Below are 19,044 nucleotides of genomic sequence, written 5' to 3'. Positions count from 1 at the left end.
GATGGTACCTTCTATAATTGGACTTACCATTGATCACTGCACTAAGGTCACTTCACCTTCTAATACATTTTTTTTATCGGTCGAATGATCATTACTTACTAATTTAGACGTAAAGAAATCTTAGAGAATATACTCACCCTTTATCACAAAATTTCTTTGGCAATATTGTGCTACAGTTAAATTTTGCTATAATTAAAAACAATAATATACACCGAATTTTAATTGATAACATGAATTTAACACCAAGAATTGAATAATCTCTTGATTTAAAAAACCTTTAAATATTTCTGTTTGTTTTAAGAAGAAAAACTCTGATTTTCTTTATCCTAATAATTGTAACTCTTGAAAGTAATTGTTGTTCCATTAAATATATGATAGTTTTATTTTTCTCCTATTTCTATTCTTTTACAATTATTTACACAATTTTTATGTATTATGATAAAAATATCTAATTATATATATATATATATATATATAATCTCTATTTATATTTTACTTTGATAATTTTTTGATTGTATTTTTTTCATTTCATTTTTATTTTATATTTTAGTTTAAATTATTGTTTTTAATAATAATATCAATATTACAAAAATGAGTGAATTAGTTGATGCATTAACTTTAGATTTTATGTCCTTTGATGATGTAGATTAATTTGTTCAAATAGAAAATAAGAAGTGATTAGATGGAGGAAGGAGAAGAGAGAAAAGCCAACTTTATAGTTATAGATATATGTTTTGACATTAGACTTAGGCTTTGAATGGTTGATATATGCACTTCATATGGGTATCGCCCTTCACACATTCTCAAAACACATTCGTGTTGGGCCTCCAAAATTTTTGAGTTTTTAGTAACAAAAATAGGCCCCAATTTTTTTTTTTTAATGTAAACATAGGCCCCATTTTTATGAAATTTTAAGATTTGACCTCAATTTTTAAATTTATCTATTTTGTGTTATTGCAAAAATATGCTCTTCTCTAAAATTTAAAGATTTGGTCTTAGTTTTAAAATTTATCAATAAAACCCATAAAAAAATATGTTCTATATTGGGCCACAAATTTCACAAACTGCATACTAGACAATACGTATTAATAATTTGGTATGCTAAACTCCATACTATAGTATGCAATATTTTTAAAGAGATAAAAAAGTGCGGATGATGTAAGTTTAGAAAAAACAAAGTGATTACTTGTGTAACAAGTAGTGATAGAACAAAGTGAAGAAGTGTAAAGTAGTATAGAGAGTGTAAAGAGAAATCGGAAGTATTGAATGTAATGGAGAAAGAGAATTCTCTCTTCTTACTTGATTTAGATCATGATTACAAACTACATATAGACAAGTTACAAAAGGAATATCCTACAAAGATTCTATGCACAATTAACTATAAGATAGCGACATCTCTTCTTAAGACAAACATGTGACTTTGACTTAATCTCCCACTTGCATCAACTCGCCTAACGGCTCTATGAGAAGATTCTAGAGGGTTAGCGATCGTTGAAGGCTTCTGTTCATGGACTGGATTCGTTGGCCCTTTCATCTGTACAGAAGGCCCAACTTGGTTCCTTGTACGGACGTACGGACGTACGGACATATGCGTGTGAGTTCTCATACTCCCCCTCAAGCTTGATCGATTAGGATTATCGATTAAGCTTGAACTAACATGCACCCACCTCATTAAAAACCTTAGTATAGAAAACCACTTGGGAAAAACTATACATAAGGGAAAAAGAGTGTAGGTGCCACATTAAATAACTCATGGCCGAGTGAGGTCAATGAGACCAAGTTTCGAATGAATATACTCACACACTTGTGGACTGGCTGCTTTGGTGAGTACATCGGCTAACTGTTCGGAGCTTTCGGTATAGCATGGGAAAATCACTCCAAGTTGAACTTGTTCTCAAACCTTGTGACAATCGACTTCAATGTGCTTCGTTCTCTCGTGAAACACTGAGTTGGAAGCTATGTGAATGTCTGCTTCATTATCATAATGCATCGTGATTGGCTTTGATGACTCCACTCCAAGATCCTTGAGTAGTCCTTTAAGCCACATTAGCTTGGTAGTTAGCTTCCTTATAGCCCTATATTTGGATTCAGGGCTTGATAGTGAGACCGCCTTTTGTTTCTTGCTTTTCCATGTGACTAAGTTGCCTCCTAGAAAAGTGAAATAGCCTGTGGTGGAGCGGCGGTCTTCACGGTCACCAGCGTAATCAGCATCGCAATATCCAACTAATTCGGTGCTTTCATTTCGTCCCATCCAAATTCCTTGTCCCGGTGCTCCTTTGATGTACTTAGGGATCCGGTTTACCATGTTCCAATGGTGAACTGTTGGGTTTTGCATGTGCTGACTGGCTTGGTTCACAGCAAAACAAATATCAGGGCGAGTAATAGTAAGATATATAAGTTTACCTACTAGTCGCCGATATCATTTGACATCTTCAAATGGAGCAGCATCAAGCTCCCCCTTTCCTCCTGCCTTATAGTTTTCTTCAAGTGGTGTTGATACCGCTTTTGAACCAAGTTTTCCTACCTCACATAACAAGTAAAGTGCATATTTTCTTTGAGATAGAAACAATCCTTCATCAGACCTATATACTTCTATCCCAAGAAAATATTTAAGCTCTCCAAGGTCTTTAATAGCAAATACTGATTTGAGAAAGTTCTTAGTATCGTGAATCCCTACCTTGTCACTTCCAGATATGATGATATCATCAACATATACTAGAATGACTACAATACCTTTGTCGCTTGGTAGAGTGAAGAGGATGTGATCCGCCTCTGATTTGCGAAATCCTCCCTCAAGTAGTGTGGTGCTTTACTTATGGTACCATGCCCTTGGAGACTGTTTTAGACCATATATTGCTTTATTGAGTTTAAATACCTTGCCAAGACCAATGGTGTCTTCGAGGCCTGGTGGAGGTCGCATGTAGACTTCATCTTCAAGCTCACCTTGCAAGAACGCATTCTTAACGTCCATTTGCCAAAGTTCCCAATCTAGGTTAGTTGCCAATGAGAGAACCACTCGAACCGTGTGTAATTTGGCAACCGGAGAAAACGTATCATGATAGTCCTCCCCATACGTTTGTGTGAATCCTCTTGCAACCAGTCTTGCTTTGAAGCGTTCTATCTCCCCATCACTCTTGTATTTGATAGTGAAGATCCATCGAGAGGTAACCGCCTTCTTACCTTTTGGTAAGTCTGCCTCGTCCCACATGTGGTTTTGCTCCATGGCCGTTTTCTCTACTCTAACTGCATCACGCCACACCCTATGTTCCTTGGCTTCATCATAGGTCTGTGGTATCCAATGTTTGTCAACTTGGCCAAGGAAGGCCTGGTGTGTCAAAGGAAAATGAGCAAGAGTGCAGACGGTTTGAATCGGATGGGCAACAACAACATTGTTGTAGTACACACGAGGGACATGTTTTAGTCGTTGACTTCACCGTAGTGGGATGATCTCCGTATGATCTTCATAACCATCATGATCTTGTTCTTCATCATCACTGTCACTTAGTATGGCCACGTTCTCAGGTTGTGTATCATTCTCAAGATGTTGGTGATTTTCCTCATCGTGACCAGGTTGATCAAGTTGAGTGGAGTGATCAGCTTCAGTTGAATTACTGGGAGTGTTGTCGACTGGTGGAATAGAGTCTCCTGGTATGTTTGGCCCGGCTGGATTTTGATCGGCCCGATCGTTTTTGAGTCCTAACCGTTCAAGGATAACACAATGGTTCTTGGCACGATCGGATGAATATGTGGATAGGTCTCGAAGGTCGTCCCAATTTTTCTCGTCATAGTATCCCCGAGTTTCCACAAACTTCACATCACGAGATACCAGGATACGTCTAGACACAGGTTAATAGCACTTGTAGCCTTTTTGAGTTGTAGAGTAGCCGATGAACATGCTCTTGGTACTTTTGGCGTCAAGCTTGTCCTGTAACTCACCTGGTTTTAAGACAAAACAAGTACACCCAAAAACACATAAATGTTCAAAGGTGGGTTTTTCTTTGTTTAATACCTCAAATGGAGAGACATCATGGAGAATCTTTGTGGGGGTACGATTGATGAGATAGCATGCAGCAAGAACAGCGTCGCCCCAAAAACGTTTTGGAACATTGGTGTGAAACATCATAGACCTTGCCACTTCCATGAGATGGCTATTCTTCCTTTCAGCTACACCATTTTGTTGTGGGGTATAGAGACAACTTGTTTGGTGAATTATGCCATGTTTGGTAAGGTGTTGTTTGAAGGCATGACTTGTGTACTCCCCACCATTATCTGATCTTAAAATCTTAATTTTGCATTATAATGGTTAGTCACATAATTTTGAAAGCTAATAAATGCTTCAAGCACCCTATCTTTAGAAGGAAGAAGGGTTAACCAAGTATATACTTAGATTTTTCATCAATAAAAGTGACAAAATATTTTTGGTTTTCTCTAGATAGACATGGTGATGTCCATACATCATAGTGAACTAGATCAAAATAATTTTCATAAATAGTCAAGGACTTAGGAAAAACAGATTTGCAATGTTTACCAAGGATACAAGCCTCACAATCATCATTTCTAAAAGAAATATTTGGAAACACAAGTTCTAAGGCTCGAGAGTGAGGATGTCCTAGTCTAGCATGCCAAATAGCATTGTTTGCTTTAACAATAATCGAACTAAAAAAATATAAATTAGAAGATGGTAGGTTCAAGTCCTCAAGCAAGTAGATATCATCTTTAGTGACTCCTTGACCAAGCACTTTACTTGTCTCAATATCCTGAAAATATACATCATTAGGCCCAAATATTGCATAACAGTTTAAATCAGTGGTGGCTTTCTTAACTGATAGTAAATTTGAAGTAAAACTAGGCATATAGAAAGATTTAGAGGTTTTATCAAAAAACTTTAAGTTTCCAATACCTTCTATTGGTACCTTCTCACCATTAGCTATAATCATATTTCCACTAGCAGGTTTAATTTCACTAATCAACTTAGAATCACTAATCATGTGATGAGATGCACCAGAATCAACAATAAGCGGTTTAGTCGGTTTTAAAGCAAGGTAAGAGTTACCGGAGGCCTCCTTGAGGGCTTTGATGAGTGCATCAAGGTCTGATTTCCTCACTAGCTCGGAAGAAGCCGCTAAGGCCGTTCCATTTCCTCCGGAGACTTGCTGGTTTGGCTCGTAAGTCGTTGCTTCTCCCACCATGGCAGCTTGATGGGCTCTTGGTCCTCCACAGTTAGTCGTAGGGCGATTAGCTCGGAGATGAGGGTGGATAATCCAGCACCGGCTCTTAAGATGACCAACCTTCTTACAATGGTCACAAACTGGTGGATTCTTTTCATCATGTCTGTAGTAGCCTTTGTTTGCGGAAGCTATCTCCACCTTATTAGCCATTACAAGCTCTCCTTTGCTCCCAAACAAGCCCATGGAGCCATGTTCCTTTTGGATCTGGTTGCACACGTCGTCAAGACTTGGGAGCTTTTCCGACCTCAAAATATGCTTGATGAGATCATTGTAAGATGGGTTCAGGGTGAGAAGTAGGCCGAACACCTTGTCTTGTTCACGCCTCTCATTTAAGGTCGCCGGATCTATGGTCGCTGGTCGGAGCATCTCGAGTTCAGCCCAGAGAGATCTAAACTTTCGAAAATGTTTAGTGAACTCCATATCTTCTTGATTGAGGTTATTGATGGCTCTCTTTATCTCAAAGATTCGGTTGACATTAGTAACATTTCCAAAGACATTTTGGAGAGTATCCCATAGATCCTTTGCGGTTTCACAATAGGAATATGCTTCAAGGATTGGAGCATCAAGAGAGTTTTGAATGATGGCAAGAACACTTTGGTCTTCTTGGAACCACTTGTCTTCACCGCTGGTGACAACTTCTTTGCCTTCTTGGGTTGGTGGCTCCTTTGGAGCTTCACTTGAAGTAATGTGGGTCCAAAGCCCTCGGCCGCACAGTGTCGTCTTGGTGGTTCTTGCCCACAACAGATAGTTCTCTCCTTTGAGAGTAACTGGTACAATCAAGGTCTTGTTGCCTTCCATGTCGAAGTATCCGTTGGTTAATACTATTGTCCAACGGGTAAAGAAAAAAATACTTTCAAGAACGAAACAAAAATTGAAGCGGAAGAGTTTAGTGGGTATGAGATTTAGAGTGAGGAACAAACTCGCTCTGATACCATGTAAGTTTAGAAAGAACAAAGTGATTACTTGTGTAACAAGTAGTGATAGAACAAAGTGAAGAAGTGTAAAGTAGTATAGAGAGTGTAAAGAGAAATCGGAAGTATTGAGTGTAATGGAGAAAGAGAATTCTCTCTTCTTACTTGATTTAGATCATGGTTACAAACTACATATAGACAAGTTACAAAAGGAATATCCTACAAAGATTCTATGCACAATTAACCACAAGATAGCGACATCTCTTCTTAAGAAAAACATGTGACTTTGACTTAATCTCCCACTTGCATCAACTCACCTAACGGCTCTATGAGAAGATTATAGAGGGTTAGCGACCGTTGAAGGCTTTTGTTCATGGACTGGATTCGTTGGCCCTTTCATCTGTACGGACGGCCCAACTTGGTTCCTTGTACGGATGTACGGTCGTACGGACATATGCATGTGAGTTCTCATAGATGAATAGTTATATTTTAGTATAGAGTTACTGTTCACTGCATTCTAACATGTGTTTTATTGGTTTGGAGTTGGTCTGGAATTGGTATGGAATATATTGGACAATTGTGTGAATAGTAGAAAATAGCGGAATGGTTTGATTTTAATCTGATCAGGAGCGTACCGACCTGATCATAAAAACTTATTTGCAACAATCACATTTATCATTTCGTAAGCCGGATCTTAGGGAAAAGAGAAGTGGTTTAAGTTTTGCCTCCAACAATCAAACAGTCTATGATGCTTTTGCTTTTTTGGATTAAGGAGAAAGAAAAGCATATTTTTACAACGAAAAGTCGTAGCTCCAATTGGTGACCACAATTTAGGAAAAGAATGAGGAGGAATATCACATTCCTCTTTATTCCACAATTTTTTTACCATTTGAAAGTAATATTTTTTCCTCTACATTCCTCTACATTCTTAAAAAATTAAGGAACAATAGAACAAAAATGTTCCTCTCCAAAGTTGATAAGGAACAAATGGAACAAAAAAAAGAACAAATATTAAAATTCATTTTTTTATTTTAAAATAAACAAAAAAATGTGTTTATTTATAATATTTCAATTTTGTAGTAAAATAATGTTCATATTTCCACAATGTATTGATAGAAAAAATATTTTTGATATGAATTTCATGTTAAACTAATCTTAACTAAAAATATTTTAAATTATTCTTAAAAATTAATTGTAGATTAAAATTAATTATTAAAATTTAATATGACATATCTAAAATTTAATTTACAAATTTAATTTTGAAATCAAATATAAAATTCATTATATATACATTAAAAGTAGTATTAATATTATCACTGAAATTTGATTTGTTTAATATTTAATATATTTTAAAAAACATTTTTATTGTTTGGTTACCATTTACTATATTGTTCCTTTTCTACATATTTTTCTTTCATTCCTCATAAAACTGTTTATTCCGTTTTGCATTGTTCTATTTCTTCATTTTGTTGTTGTTGTTACCAATAGGTGGAGCCGTAGTATCTTGATAACTTGGTGGTCTTAGAATTAATCCAAGTTCCCCTTGTCAATTTAATATCTGGTTCGGTGGCATTGGCTACTATACATTTAATGATGGATATTTATTAGTATTATTTTCTGCAATTATTAATAAAATATCTCATCGGCGGTCTCACCACATTTTGGTTGATTCAAAAGTCTCCAAAGCCTTTGGAACCTTCAAGTTTCTCTGTTCTCAATCCATCATCATCATTCCCTTTCTCCTCGAATTATCCAAACCCAGAAAGAATCTTTCTTCCACAGAGATACCCACAAAATCAATATCTCTCCTTATTCACTCAGGTAAAAGAAAAAGGTACAATCTTTTTCATTCTATAAGGCCATTGTTGATGAACCCTCGATTCAATTCTTGCATTTTACTTTGTTTTTGATTGAATTCTGCTTAAATTGTTTTTGAAATCGTGTTATAGTTTGAGTTCTACAAGTAAAGCTTGACTCTTTCGTGGTGGGTAATCTCATTCTCGCGCTAAACGTGAGACCGACCTTTTTGTTCCATGATCTTCTCTCTTGCGTTTTCTCGTTTTATATGAAACGGTTGAGATTAGATAAACCTTTCTTTTTCCGATTTGTTTAAAATATATACATATATATATTTATTTGCCTTTTTGGTGTATAAAGTGCAGCTAACTTTCTTCTGTACCTGAGGATTGACTGGTCGGTGCTTCAAACTTTTGTTTTGCTGTTTACAGCGTTTTCCAGCAAGAGACATTAGCATCTACAAGGCGCCTTTGATCGTATTAGGAGAGTGTTAGTGAGTATAGATTGTTGCTGCAATTGATGATTGTGTGGGAATTGGGGGCAGTGAGAGCTGTTTAGTTAAATTCAGTTTTTTAAAGTCATGGCGAGTAATGTATTTGATCATCCACTTCAACAAGTAGAGGATGGGAACAGGTCTGGGAAGGATGATTCTGATGGAGATAATGGTGTACACAGCGAGAAAGCGAGTTTGTTGGAAACATCTAGTTCTGTAGAGACTGCTCCTGAAGGTTCTGGTCGTTCTTCTGATTGGCGTAGGGGTTAGTTCTCTCATCTATTCAACCTTCTGTCATTCCACTTTCTGAACCAGTTGTTATATCTGCATAATTCACCCAGGACTTTGGATCTCCATTGTGTTACCAGTATTCTGAAATAGAGTATAACCACTGATCAAGATTGTATCTTCTTGTAGGACTAGACCACTGCGGAACTGCACCTGTTGGTCTTTATGGCGATATGCTAGTCGATGACAGTGAGATTAAGTACTCTCGGTCCTTGACAGAGAAAGGGTCTCCTGCAAGTCATAATCTAAAATTGGATAGATTATCTGAGCGGGAAAAGGTAGGAAACTAAACCCTCATGTATCCATCCACTTGTTTCTATGGCTATGTAGCATGAACATAAGAATAACTTTTATCTTATTATTGCCAATTGCCTCATCATGGTATTAATCTTGGATTCTATTTTTGTGCTGTATGAATCACTAGGATATGTTTCTCAGATGCAGTACACTGAAATCATTATTCTATTCTCATGATTCCTTTTTGTTAATATATTGTGGTTCCAGCAAAAACTCATTGTTGAGCTAGTCAGAATACAAAATGACGGGAGAGTGGAAGTTATAGATAACGGTACTCCGGTATCGGAGTTATGGGAGTTCGAGCCAACGAAAGGGCAGTCCACAATCACATATGAAAAGTCCTTAACGGAGTCCTTTAGATCCATTCCAAGGTTAAAAATTGTTATACTTGTGGTTGGAACTCGAGGTGATGTGCAGCCTTTTTTGGCTATGGCAAAGCGCCTCCAGGTATCATATCTTGAACTTAAGATGTATAGAGGGAAGCATTGTGCTATTAAATAGGCTCATGTGCCTACACTTTTAGTTTAGTTTGATTTCTTCATCACTTCCTCATATATGTTCTTGGCTCATTTCCGTTAGAGCTAGGGAATAGGTACCCAAGATTCTTAGTCAGACATTTTGAATAGATTTTTCATGACATTGAGTGATTGAGGAAGGTTAAAGTTAGACATAATATTTGTTCTCCGTTGCAGGAATTTGGTCATCGTGTTAGGTTGGCAACTCATGCAAATTTCCGCTCTTTTGTACGGTCTGCTGGAGTAGAGTTCTACCCCTTGGGTGGTGATCCCAGAGAGTTAGCTGCATGTATATAATTCCTCCACTAAATGATACATTTATCCTTTTGTTTCTCGTTTTTTTCTTTTCTGATGAAAGCCTTATATGGAAACACAGATGAGCTGTCAGAAATATTCTTCATGTGGAAATATTATTAAAATGACATTTATGAGTATCTTTGAATGTAGATATGGCTAGAAATAAAGGTCTGATTCCTTCTGGGCCTTCAGAAATATCAAAACAGAGAAAACAGTTGAAGGCAATTATAGAGTCTCTTCTTCCGGCATGCGTAGAGCCTGATATGGAAACTGCTACCTCTTTCAGAGCTCAAGCAATAATTGCAAATCCTCCTGCATATGGTAAGTCCCTCACCGACTTCAGAATGTTTTACTCATCAGCACCTCATTGTTTCTAAACTTTTCTATAGCAAATATACTTGGTTGTTTTCATTCCTCCTTTAAGCTGATGATATGTTTTTGGTTCTAATTGCAGGACATGTGCATGTTGCTGAAGCTCTTGGAGTACCAATTCACATTTTTTTCACAATGCCATGGACGTGAGTTGACGTTTTTGCGTTTTAATCTCAGGGTCTACACCAGCCTAAACGTGTTATTTATTTTCATGCTTTCTTACATCCTTTTTCTGTAGGCAGGCCAACTCATGAATTCCCCCACCCTTTGGCGCGTGTTTCTCAGAGTGCTGCATATTGGGTAATGTTATTATGTAGTGCGGCCTTAACTGGTTCTTTCTTATGAATATGCCCACCCTTTAAAAATGATTAAAAGCATTCTGAGGCTGATTCTTTCAAGACATTTTCTTGTCTCAGCTATCATATATAGTTGTTGATCTGATGGTATGGTGGAGCATAAGGACATATATAAATGATTTTAGGAAGAGGAAATTAAACCTTGCACCTATCGCATATTTCAGCACATACCATGGCTCAATTTCGCACTTGCCTACTGGTTACATGTGGAGTCCCCATGTTGTGCCAAAACCAAGTGGTAAGAGCACAGCCTTTTCCCTTGTACATCTATTCCTCTTCAGGTTTATCATATGTTTCCTTGCTACCATTTTGCATTATACTTTCTTCTTCTGGCTATGGCAAGACCATCATGCGTTGTCAAATTTTGCATTCGTAATATTCTTTGAGTCTCAGCTCATTATATTTTCTTTGATAGATATCTGAAAGATTATGCTTTTGTTCAACTAATATGCAGACTGGGGTCCTTTAGTCGATGTTGTTGGCTATTGTTTCCTGAACCTTGGATCAAAGTACCAACCTCGCGAAGAGTTTAGCCACTGGATAGAAAGAGGATCACCGCCCATATATATTGGTTTTGGGAGCATGGTAAGGCAAGACCCTTAATAGTGATATAATGGGTTCCTCTCTTTGGTAATATTCAATGATGGACATAGTGTTGACAGTGAATCTTGGTAGTATTGGTTAGGCGGTCACATTAAAATCTTTGATTTGCAGCATGTTAAACTTTATCAACTTGAAGCGTATCATACCAGTTCTACTGTATTTTTATCGATAGTTTTATCTCCCTAAATTGAGGTCCTTGTCCGTCTTGATTGTTTAACTGATGATGCACTAGCTTTAGCTCACAGTATTGTTGCTTTGTTATTTCTTCTCCTTTACACAACCAGCCTCTTGATGATCCCAAAAAAATAATGGACATTATACTGGAAACACTGAGAGATACAGAACAGAGAGGGATAGTTGATCGAGGTTGGGGTGGCCTTGGAAACCGTAAGCAGCTTCTGTGCCTTCTGTCTTGGCTCTCTGTGCCTGAACCAGTTTTCTTCTTGCTTTTACGGATTCAGGATACATTTTTACCAGTTAACATTTTGCAGTTGCTACTGAAGTTCCTGAAAATGTATTCCTTTTGGAGGACTGTCCTCACGATTGGTTGTTTCCTCAATGTTCGGCTGTGGTAAGCCCTCCCTAGATTATTCCCACTTTATTACTACATTTATGTCTCCGAAGATATTATTTTCTAATTGAGGCTTTTTCTTGTGTTATGGATATGAAGATTCACCATGGTGGTGCTGGAACCACAGCCACTGGACTAAAAGCAGGGGTAAAGAATTTTAATTTTGAAAATCTGGTTGTCTGACTTTTCATACCGATCATTAACGTGTCCTGTGGTTGAATCTTTATCAGTTTTCTTGACCTCATAAAAGAACTAATGGTTCCCTATTACATTTGTGTCTGCAGTGTCCAACAACAATCGTGCCATTCTTTGGGGATCAGTTCTTCTGGGGTGACAGGATCTATGAGAAAGGACTTGGGCCTGCGCCAATACCGATAGCTCAGCTCAACGTTGAGAACCTCAGTAATTCCATAAGGTTCATGCTACAACCAGAGGTAAACAAGACTTGCTTTCCCTTTTTTCCCAAGCCCAGTAATTAGGATGTTAAGAGTAATGAATCACAATAGAAGTAAAACCAAAACGCTCTCTGTATTACAAAATCAAAAGAACCATACAAAACCCAAGACGTAAAGCTTTGTGACGATAAACAAAGCTCCAAAGTATCTCACTATCTCTAGCTTTGATGTGTCTCACAAGTGAGATCTCATCCTAAATAATATCCTAAGTCTTCTAGAAAGCGCAGACATCATAGGACACGAATCTCTTGTGCTTTCAGGTGAAATCACAAGTGATGGAACTAGCGAAAGTACTAGGGAACGAGGATGGTGTAGCTGCAGCAGTTGATGCATTCCACAGGCATTTGCCACCGAAGCTGCCACTGCCCGAGTCCTCACCTGAGAAAAAGGATGAAGATGATCAACCAGACCTGTTACAATGGTTCTTTATTCAGATTGGCAAAAAGTGTTGCCTTCCATGTGGTGGCGTGTGATATCAAATTTCCTTAGGTGTGTTTTATCTTTCAAAAATCTTGTCTATGCAACTCAACTCAATTCATTTCATTCAATGCTCAGGAATATGATTAGATATTGTTTGCACAGTTGCTTTAAAATTGGATATAATAAAATTATTGTGATGGATTTGAGCATCTTTATAAAGATATTTTTACTTACTCTCAGTCAGAAGTCAGAAGCAGCATTGTGTGCAAGGATCAGGTATCAATGGCCTCAAATCTTTACAATCTANCTTGTCTATGCAAGTCAACTCAATTCATTTCATTCAATGCTCAGGAATATGATTAGATATTGTTTGCACAGTTGCTTTAAAATTGGATATAATAAAATTATTGTGATGGATTTGAGCATCTTTATAAAGATATTTTTACTTACTCTCAGTCAGAAGTCAGAAGCAGCATTGTGTGCAAGGATCAGGTATCAATGGCCTCAAATCTTTACAATCTAACTCCTCTTCGAATCTTTTGTGAGCATGTTTAAGGAACATCAAAACATATTCCATTGATCCTTTGCGTCGGCTCTCGTCTTTCTTCTCTTCTGCGTAAGATTCCGACATTGTACCAGCGTCTCTGAAATATTTGTATCTGGTGATAAGGCCAAACATCAACCGTATCATCCACAATCACCACTCTACACTTATCAGCGTTAACAAGATCAAGTGTCTTATAGTAAGGACTTGCTTCTCTAGTTATGACTCGGTTTCGAAAGTATACTTTATCCGGATCATTCCACTTCAACACCATCTTAGCGTAACTGGAACTGCCCACTGTGTAAACGTGCATGGTGAAAAGCTTCTTGGCTTCTAATAGAAAGGTCGTAGCTTTATCATATATTCGTTGCATCTCCATAGATCTAGCCTTGAATCATCTTCTTCGAGTAGATACTTCTCCTTTTTAGAAAGGTCTCAAACAAACTTTGTGTGGATAAGCCTGTGGTCCAAGTCAAGGACAAGGTGAAGCTTCTTCTTCTTCTTGTCGTTGAGACATCTGAGTTCTGTCTTTATAAACCTCGCAGTCGCAACATTGTACGCGAGGTTCAATTGTTGTAATCTCTTGACAAAATCATCGATCAAGCAAAGCTGTTGATGTCCAAATCGGTCACAATTAGAATGTTTAGTTCGGTAAATTGGAGATCGAAATTCTCTTTATAGATCGGTGCTGGGGCACAAAAAGACGAGTTACAATTTGGTTTAGACGAGTTAAAGATAACGGACCAAAGACAATAGACGAGCTGTGAGCTCGTCGATTCTAACTTGGACGAGTTGTCAGGCGTTACTTCTATCCGTTTTTCCTCTTCGCAGCAATCTTTTCATCCTTGTTCAAGGACGCCGTACTCTTACTTTTATAGGGATCTGTGTGGGTTCGTCCGCTGAAAGGACCAAAATGCCCTTCCCAGGTAAAAGGCATTTCTTGGGCTTCAATGTACTTTGGGCCGGGCCATGTTGTGGAAGTGAGAATCCACCCCCAACAGTATTCCCCCCTCAACACCAGTTCGTAGCCTTTAGGCGGAGAACTTTGTCCGGGGGACTCGTCTTCTCCTTGATGGCTCGGCGTAGGAACTCAGCTCGCCCGGAGGGTTTCTGATTCTGAATCTCGATCGTTGGGGTGGTTACTCTGGACGAAATGAAAGATCGTGCGTGAGATTCTTCAGTTTTTATGCTAGAGGTCGAATCATCGTGTGCGGTTCCTGACGCGCGTGAAATCCAGAAGTCGTACCATCACCAAACGCGTGCTGTAATGATTACGCTTTGAGAATCCTCCTTTCCTTCCTATAAATACCTCCTCTCTTCTTCATTTTCTTTATCTTGCCTAAGAGTCACCCTCCGCTCTCGAGTCACCAGGTATATTTCCTTCTCTTCTTTCTTTAAATCGTTCGTCTTCTTTTCTTGCTCGTCCATAATGACTTCCCCCGGATCCGCTTCTTCCAATTCTTCTGCGGTGAGCCACCTTTGCCAAGCGACTTCTTCGGACTCTGGCGACGTCAACAGGCCGAGTCGTGGTGGTCCGAGGTCGTCGACGAGTCCACATTCTGAATCATCTTCTGATTCGGCTTTATTAGCTGAGCTTCAACGCCGGGCTTTCTCCCATGCGGCGACTACGAGTTCATCTCACCTTCCTTGTGCGATCCCTTCTCTGATTGATGAGGATCTGAACGATTCTTGTATTCCCAAGGATCGTGTCGTCGTTCGTGGGTCGTTGTCGGTTATTCCCCGCATTTCTGGGGCCAGGAGGCACATCCTCTCATGCGTTCCTCCGACCACTATTAATATTGATTCGGCTGAGAGAGCAGTTAGACTCGGCGGGTTGTCTCCTCTTCCTCCTATTGTTATTCCGGACGAAAGTCAACATCCTTGGGATGTTCCAGATGGTTACATCTGTCTCTCGGAGAAGCTTTTCACCGAGTGTGCAGTCACATTTCCCCTTCATGCTTTCCTGATGTCGTATTTGGCGAATCGTAAGATGGCGATATCCCAATTTGCAATGGCGACTTTTTGGAATGCGGTTGGTATCTCTATTTTGGCCGAGGTAGTGGGGGTCGACCTTTTGGTTGAACATTTCGAGGAACTCACCCGATTTATTCCCAAAAACCGAAATAAATTGTTGGGTGTTTATTATGTTGGTTCGAGGAGGCCGGTACTCGTCGAGGGGACGAAGGCGTAGACTTATAACTGGGCTGGATCATATTTATTCATGAAAGTAGATCTGGGGGTCGTCGAAGATCCTTCAATTCCCTTATATTCTGGGTGGAATCTTTCACCCGGTAGCCGACGTGCTCTGTAGCTTTTTTTTTACTTCAGTTCTCTGGTATCGTGATTAACTTTGTTGTCATCTTGCAGTTTTTGTGCCGAGGTGTCTGCTTCCTTACCCTGCTGCTTTTCGTGTTGAGGTTGACAAGATTAAGTCGACTGGTCCTTACATTTGGCCGGGGACGACTTGAGCGACGAAAAAGACATCAGTGAGGAATACTTCGTCGTCGAAAGCAAAAACTTCTAAACCGACAAGTAAATATCTGAGTGAGTTATGGGTGACCGAGCTTATCTTTTTTTTTTTGAATGTCTCGTCGATTGGCAGGAAATGGAGCGTTTAAACTTGGAGGTTCCTGACGTTTCTGCTCATTTCCTTCGATCCACTGGGACTCCGCCCACTCCACTTTCCGACCCTCCTCGTCTGCACGATCGTTCTGAGGGTCCTTTGCCCGAACATTTAGCGGGCAAGAAAACTGTTTCATCGCAGGATGCTCGCCTTGCCGAGGCACACACAGGGAAAAAGCCGTAGACTCTCCGCACCCTAAGCGTCATGTTACCCCGACTGAAACGCTTTCTTTAAGGAAAAGAAACGAGGTTGCGGATCGTCCATGATGGTGCGGGCTCGTCTGTTCCTGAAGCGGCTAAGAGGCAAAAAGGGTGGACTACAAATGGGATTTCCGTTATTCCACGGCGACTTGTGCTTTCCCGAATGACACTCTCTTCTGTACCGAGCTATTCCACAAAATATATTTCGGTACAGGGAAACTTATACCAGTTGACCGGTTGAGGGAGAAGGATTCGGTCACAGATGTTGTGAAGACGTCTTTTGAGGTTGGCTTACTTATCCCTTGAATGTTTTTACGGTTACGGTCATTTTCTTAAACATTTTGACCGAGTTTTTCCGCTTTGCAGCTTATTGCGACGAGCAATCGGGCGGTTTCCCGTTATGAGCGCAACATCCGCGAGTTAGAAGCTGCTGCTGCCGAGCGTCCTGACCACTCTGCTGACAAAGTCAAGTGGCTCAAAAATCAACTGGCAGAGGCCCTACGTTCAAATCGAAAGCTAAGTGAACAAGTTGCGAAACTCAAACATAGTCGCGGGGGGTTGGTAGCCGAGAGGGACGAGCTTCGTGTCAAGCTGGGGAATTCTGAGTCGTCGCGTGACGAGCTGAACGTGGCGCTGGAGTCTGAAATGAAGTGGTTGCGGGTGCGTCGAGAAGACTATTGTCTTTACATGAAACTCTCCGCCTATCGCCATCTTGTCGGTCGTGCTCAGAGGCTCTTATCGAAGCACAAGAGTTATGCTGATCCATTTGAAGGTTCTCGTCCGAAGTTCTTGGAGTATAACCAGGCCGTCGGGAATAAGCATATATTGGAGGCACTCGTCGCAGATGGTCAAATCTCTCTTCTGGTTGACGGGGTCATTGAGAGGGTTGACAATGTGGCTGCTCAGCTTAAGGAGGAGTTGAACAGGTCTTCATTCCCGATATCGTTGTTGTTGACTTTGACATGTCCTCGTGTTTTGCTACTCCCCTTCCAGAGGTGGAATGGGTCAGGTCGCCGGGCTTCGAGGAAGTTCGTCATGAGTTCTAGGACAGGGCATCCAGCGATGAGGAGGAGGGGAAGACCGAGGCGCAGGGGAGTACCTTAGCGATGGAAATCTCCGGGGATGGAGTGGAGGTACAGAGTGATGAAGCCGTCATCCAGGTGGAAGGACGAGACGAACAGGTCGTCATCCATGCAGAAGGGGAAGGTGGGCATATCGTCGCTCAGAGAGAAGAGCAAAATGAACAAGTCTCCACCCAGGAATGCGAGGAGGATTCTCCGGTCATCGGTCTGGTTTTTTAAGGTTTTCGCTGTATTGGGGTCGGCTCCTAACATTATGTTTTTATCGTAAACTTCGGATTGCCGTGTTCAAGGGTCGGCTCCCTTTGTTGTGTGTTTTTCGTTTAAGCTGCCGTTTGCGGGGATCGGCTCCCTTTGCTCGTTGTCGTCGTGTTTCGGGGGTCGGCTCCCTTTGAACTTTATCGGTTTTATTGCATTAGCCTCTTTTTTAACCAATGGTCTTTATGACCCGTGTTGATCATTTAACGGGCGTGATTTCCAAAGCTCCCTGACTGGTTGTTTGTCATCAAGGAATTGTGCCCTTCGTTCTATAAATAACTCTCCAAACTCTGCATACTCCATTCTGTTTCTTCTCTTTACTTCCGAGAGATAGCTCGTTGGTAAGATAGGTGAGGTTGCCCTGATGCCTGTAACGACGAGGTCGGCGTGGTTGAGGAGGGCGCGAGAGCGGCTTGCTGTGAGATCCAACGATGTGATTCGTTCGGAGATCGAGTACTACCACGCTCGGATTCGGAGGCTGAGGAATTATATCGCAGCTACGCGTTGTATGTTCGAGCGTCATTTCCAATTTTGCCGTGTTGACGGGACTGTGGAACATCTTGAGCTTCTGATCGATGATGGATTTCTCATTCCGAAATGGAGATGGGACCGATTGCTTGAAGAACGCTCTCGCTGTGAGGCGTTGTTGGCTGAGGCGGAAGTGTCTAATCTTAATGAGGGTGATCTTGAACCCATCGGTAGGAGGCTGTTCGAAGAACATGCGGAGCTTGATAATTGCCGAACTCAGGTCGACGTGCTGCGCCAATACATCAAGCAGCTGGAGAACACCGATCATTACTTTTGCGAAAGTAGCCGTGTCGAGGGAGCCTACGCTTATCTCGAGAAGATGGTTGCTAGGGGTGTAGTCGTCCCGATGGATAGGCTGAAGGAGTTACAAGAATCATGCCATTTTTGGCAGACGACACTCGGAGGACTGGAGTTTGACGAACCTGCAAATGCCGACCTTGGGATTGACGAGTGAACTTCTCGTGCGTGGTGACTCGTCCAGTTTATTTTTCTTCTCTTCCTGCCCTTTTTTTTTGGGTATGTGCCGTAATGAGGTCGGCTCTCGTGTTGAACTATTGCCGGGCTAGGGGTCGGCACCCTTCGTTATCTTGAACACAACTTTAATATTTCATCGTTTTAACTATTTAGGTACAACGTGCGATGGTTGGTTTATCCTTATTACGAATAGCGACTTGGTTAATTAATCTTTTAAATTAGGTGCAACCTGTGACGATCGGCTTACTCCTGTTTTGCGAGTTGCGACTCGGCTTATTTTTCTTTAAAATCAAGTGCGACTCGTGATGATCGGCTTACCCCCTTTTTTGCGAGTTGCGACTCGGCTTATGTTTCTTTTTAAATCAGGTGCGACTCATGATGATTGGCTTACCCTTATTTTTCGAGTTGCAACTCGGCTTAGATAACACGTCGGAACGTCGAGTCGTTATCGGGCCAGGATAACGGCTTACAAATGGTTTGTAAAATCTTGCAAGCTTGAGATAATGAAAAGGAAATTATATTACTGGCAGCTGTGTCCCGTCAGACGGGACTGCCTACGTACCCTCCAATCAGGAGAGATCAAGCCACTCGTAGTTCACATTACATGATTGTTCGAAATTGTAGAAAGCGAGCTAAACGTAGCCAAGCTCGTTTTTTTTTTTAGTAGTAGTAACGCTTTAGATGCATGGAGTTCCACGATCTGTGTCCGCCGCTCATTGTTAAAAGTTCGTGCAC

The 19,044-nt window shown here is 40.4% G+C and overlaps 2 protein-coding genes and 1 pseudogene across 6 annotated transcripts; 2 read left to right on the top strand and 1 right to left on the bottom strand.

The window, feature by feature from the left end:
- Window positions 7,659-12,907, top strand: LOC104757917 (sterol 3-beta-glucosyltransferase UGT80B1). 5 transcript variants are annotated; one of them, XM_010480707.2, is made up of 16 exons: window positions 7,659-7,973; window positions 8,368-8,694; window positions 8,847-8,995; window positions 9,222-9,461; window positions 9,707-9,818; window positions 9,977-10,147; window positions 10,281-10,344; window positions 10,441-10,498; window positions 10,615-10,792; window positions 11,009-11,139; window positions 11,442-11,544; window positions 11,649-11,728; window positions 11,828-11,875; window positions 12,013-12,162; window positions 12,444-12,672; window positions 12,844-12,907. In XM_010480707.2, exons 2-15 carry the CDS (start codon window positions 8,517-8,519, stop codon window positions 12,654-12,656), a joined length of 1,875 nt encoding a protein of 624 aa, XP_010479009.1. In that variant the 5' UTR covers window positions 7,659-7,973; window positions 8,368-8,516; the 3' UTR covers window positions 12,657-12,672; window positions 12,844-12,907. The 5 variants fall into 5 exon arrangements, with proteins under 5 accessions (XP_010479009.1, XP_010479011.1, XP_010479010.1 ...); XM_010480709.2 differs by lacking the exon at window positions 12,844-12,907 and adding an exon at window positions 8,089-8,150 and having other exon boundaries at window positions 12,444-12,812; XM_010480708.2 differs by lacking the exon at window positions 12,844-12,907 and having other exon boundaries at window positions 7,659-7,960; window positions 12,444-12,812.
- On the bottom strand, window positions 12,919-14,575 carry LOC109129943 (annotated as a pseudogene).
- LOC104759765 lies at window positions 15,753-17,347 on the top strand. The gene is made up of 3 exons (XM_010482651.1): window positions 15,753-15,864; window positions 16,185-16,255; window positions 16,337-17,347. Exons 1-3 carry the CDS (start codon window positions 15,753-15,755, stop codon window positions 17,072-17,074), a joined length of 921 nt encoding a protein of 306 aa, XP_010480953.1. The 3' UTR covers window positions 17,075-17,347.

The sequence above is a fragment of the Camelina sativa genome, chromosome 17, assembly GCF_000633955.1.
Source record: "Camelina sativa cultivar DH55 chromosome 17, Cs, whole genome shotgun sequence".
Taxonomy (NCBI): Eukaryota; Viridiplantae; Streptophyta; class Magnoliopsida; order Brassicales; family Brassicaceae; genus Camelina; species Camelina sativa.
The sequence above is the reverse complement of the archived record's forward strand: the minus strand, read 5'-3'. Positions and strand labels throughout refer to the sequence as shown.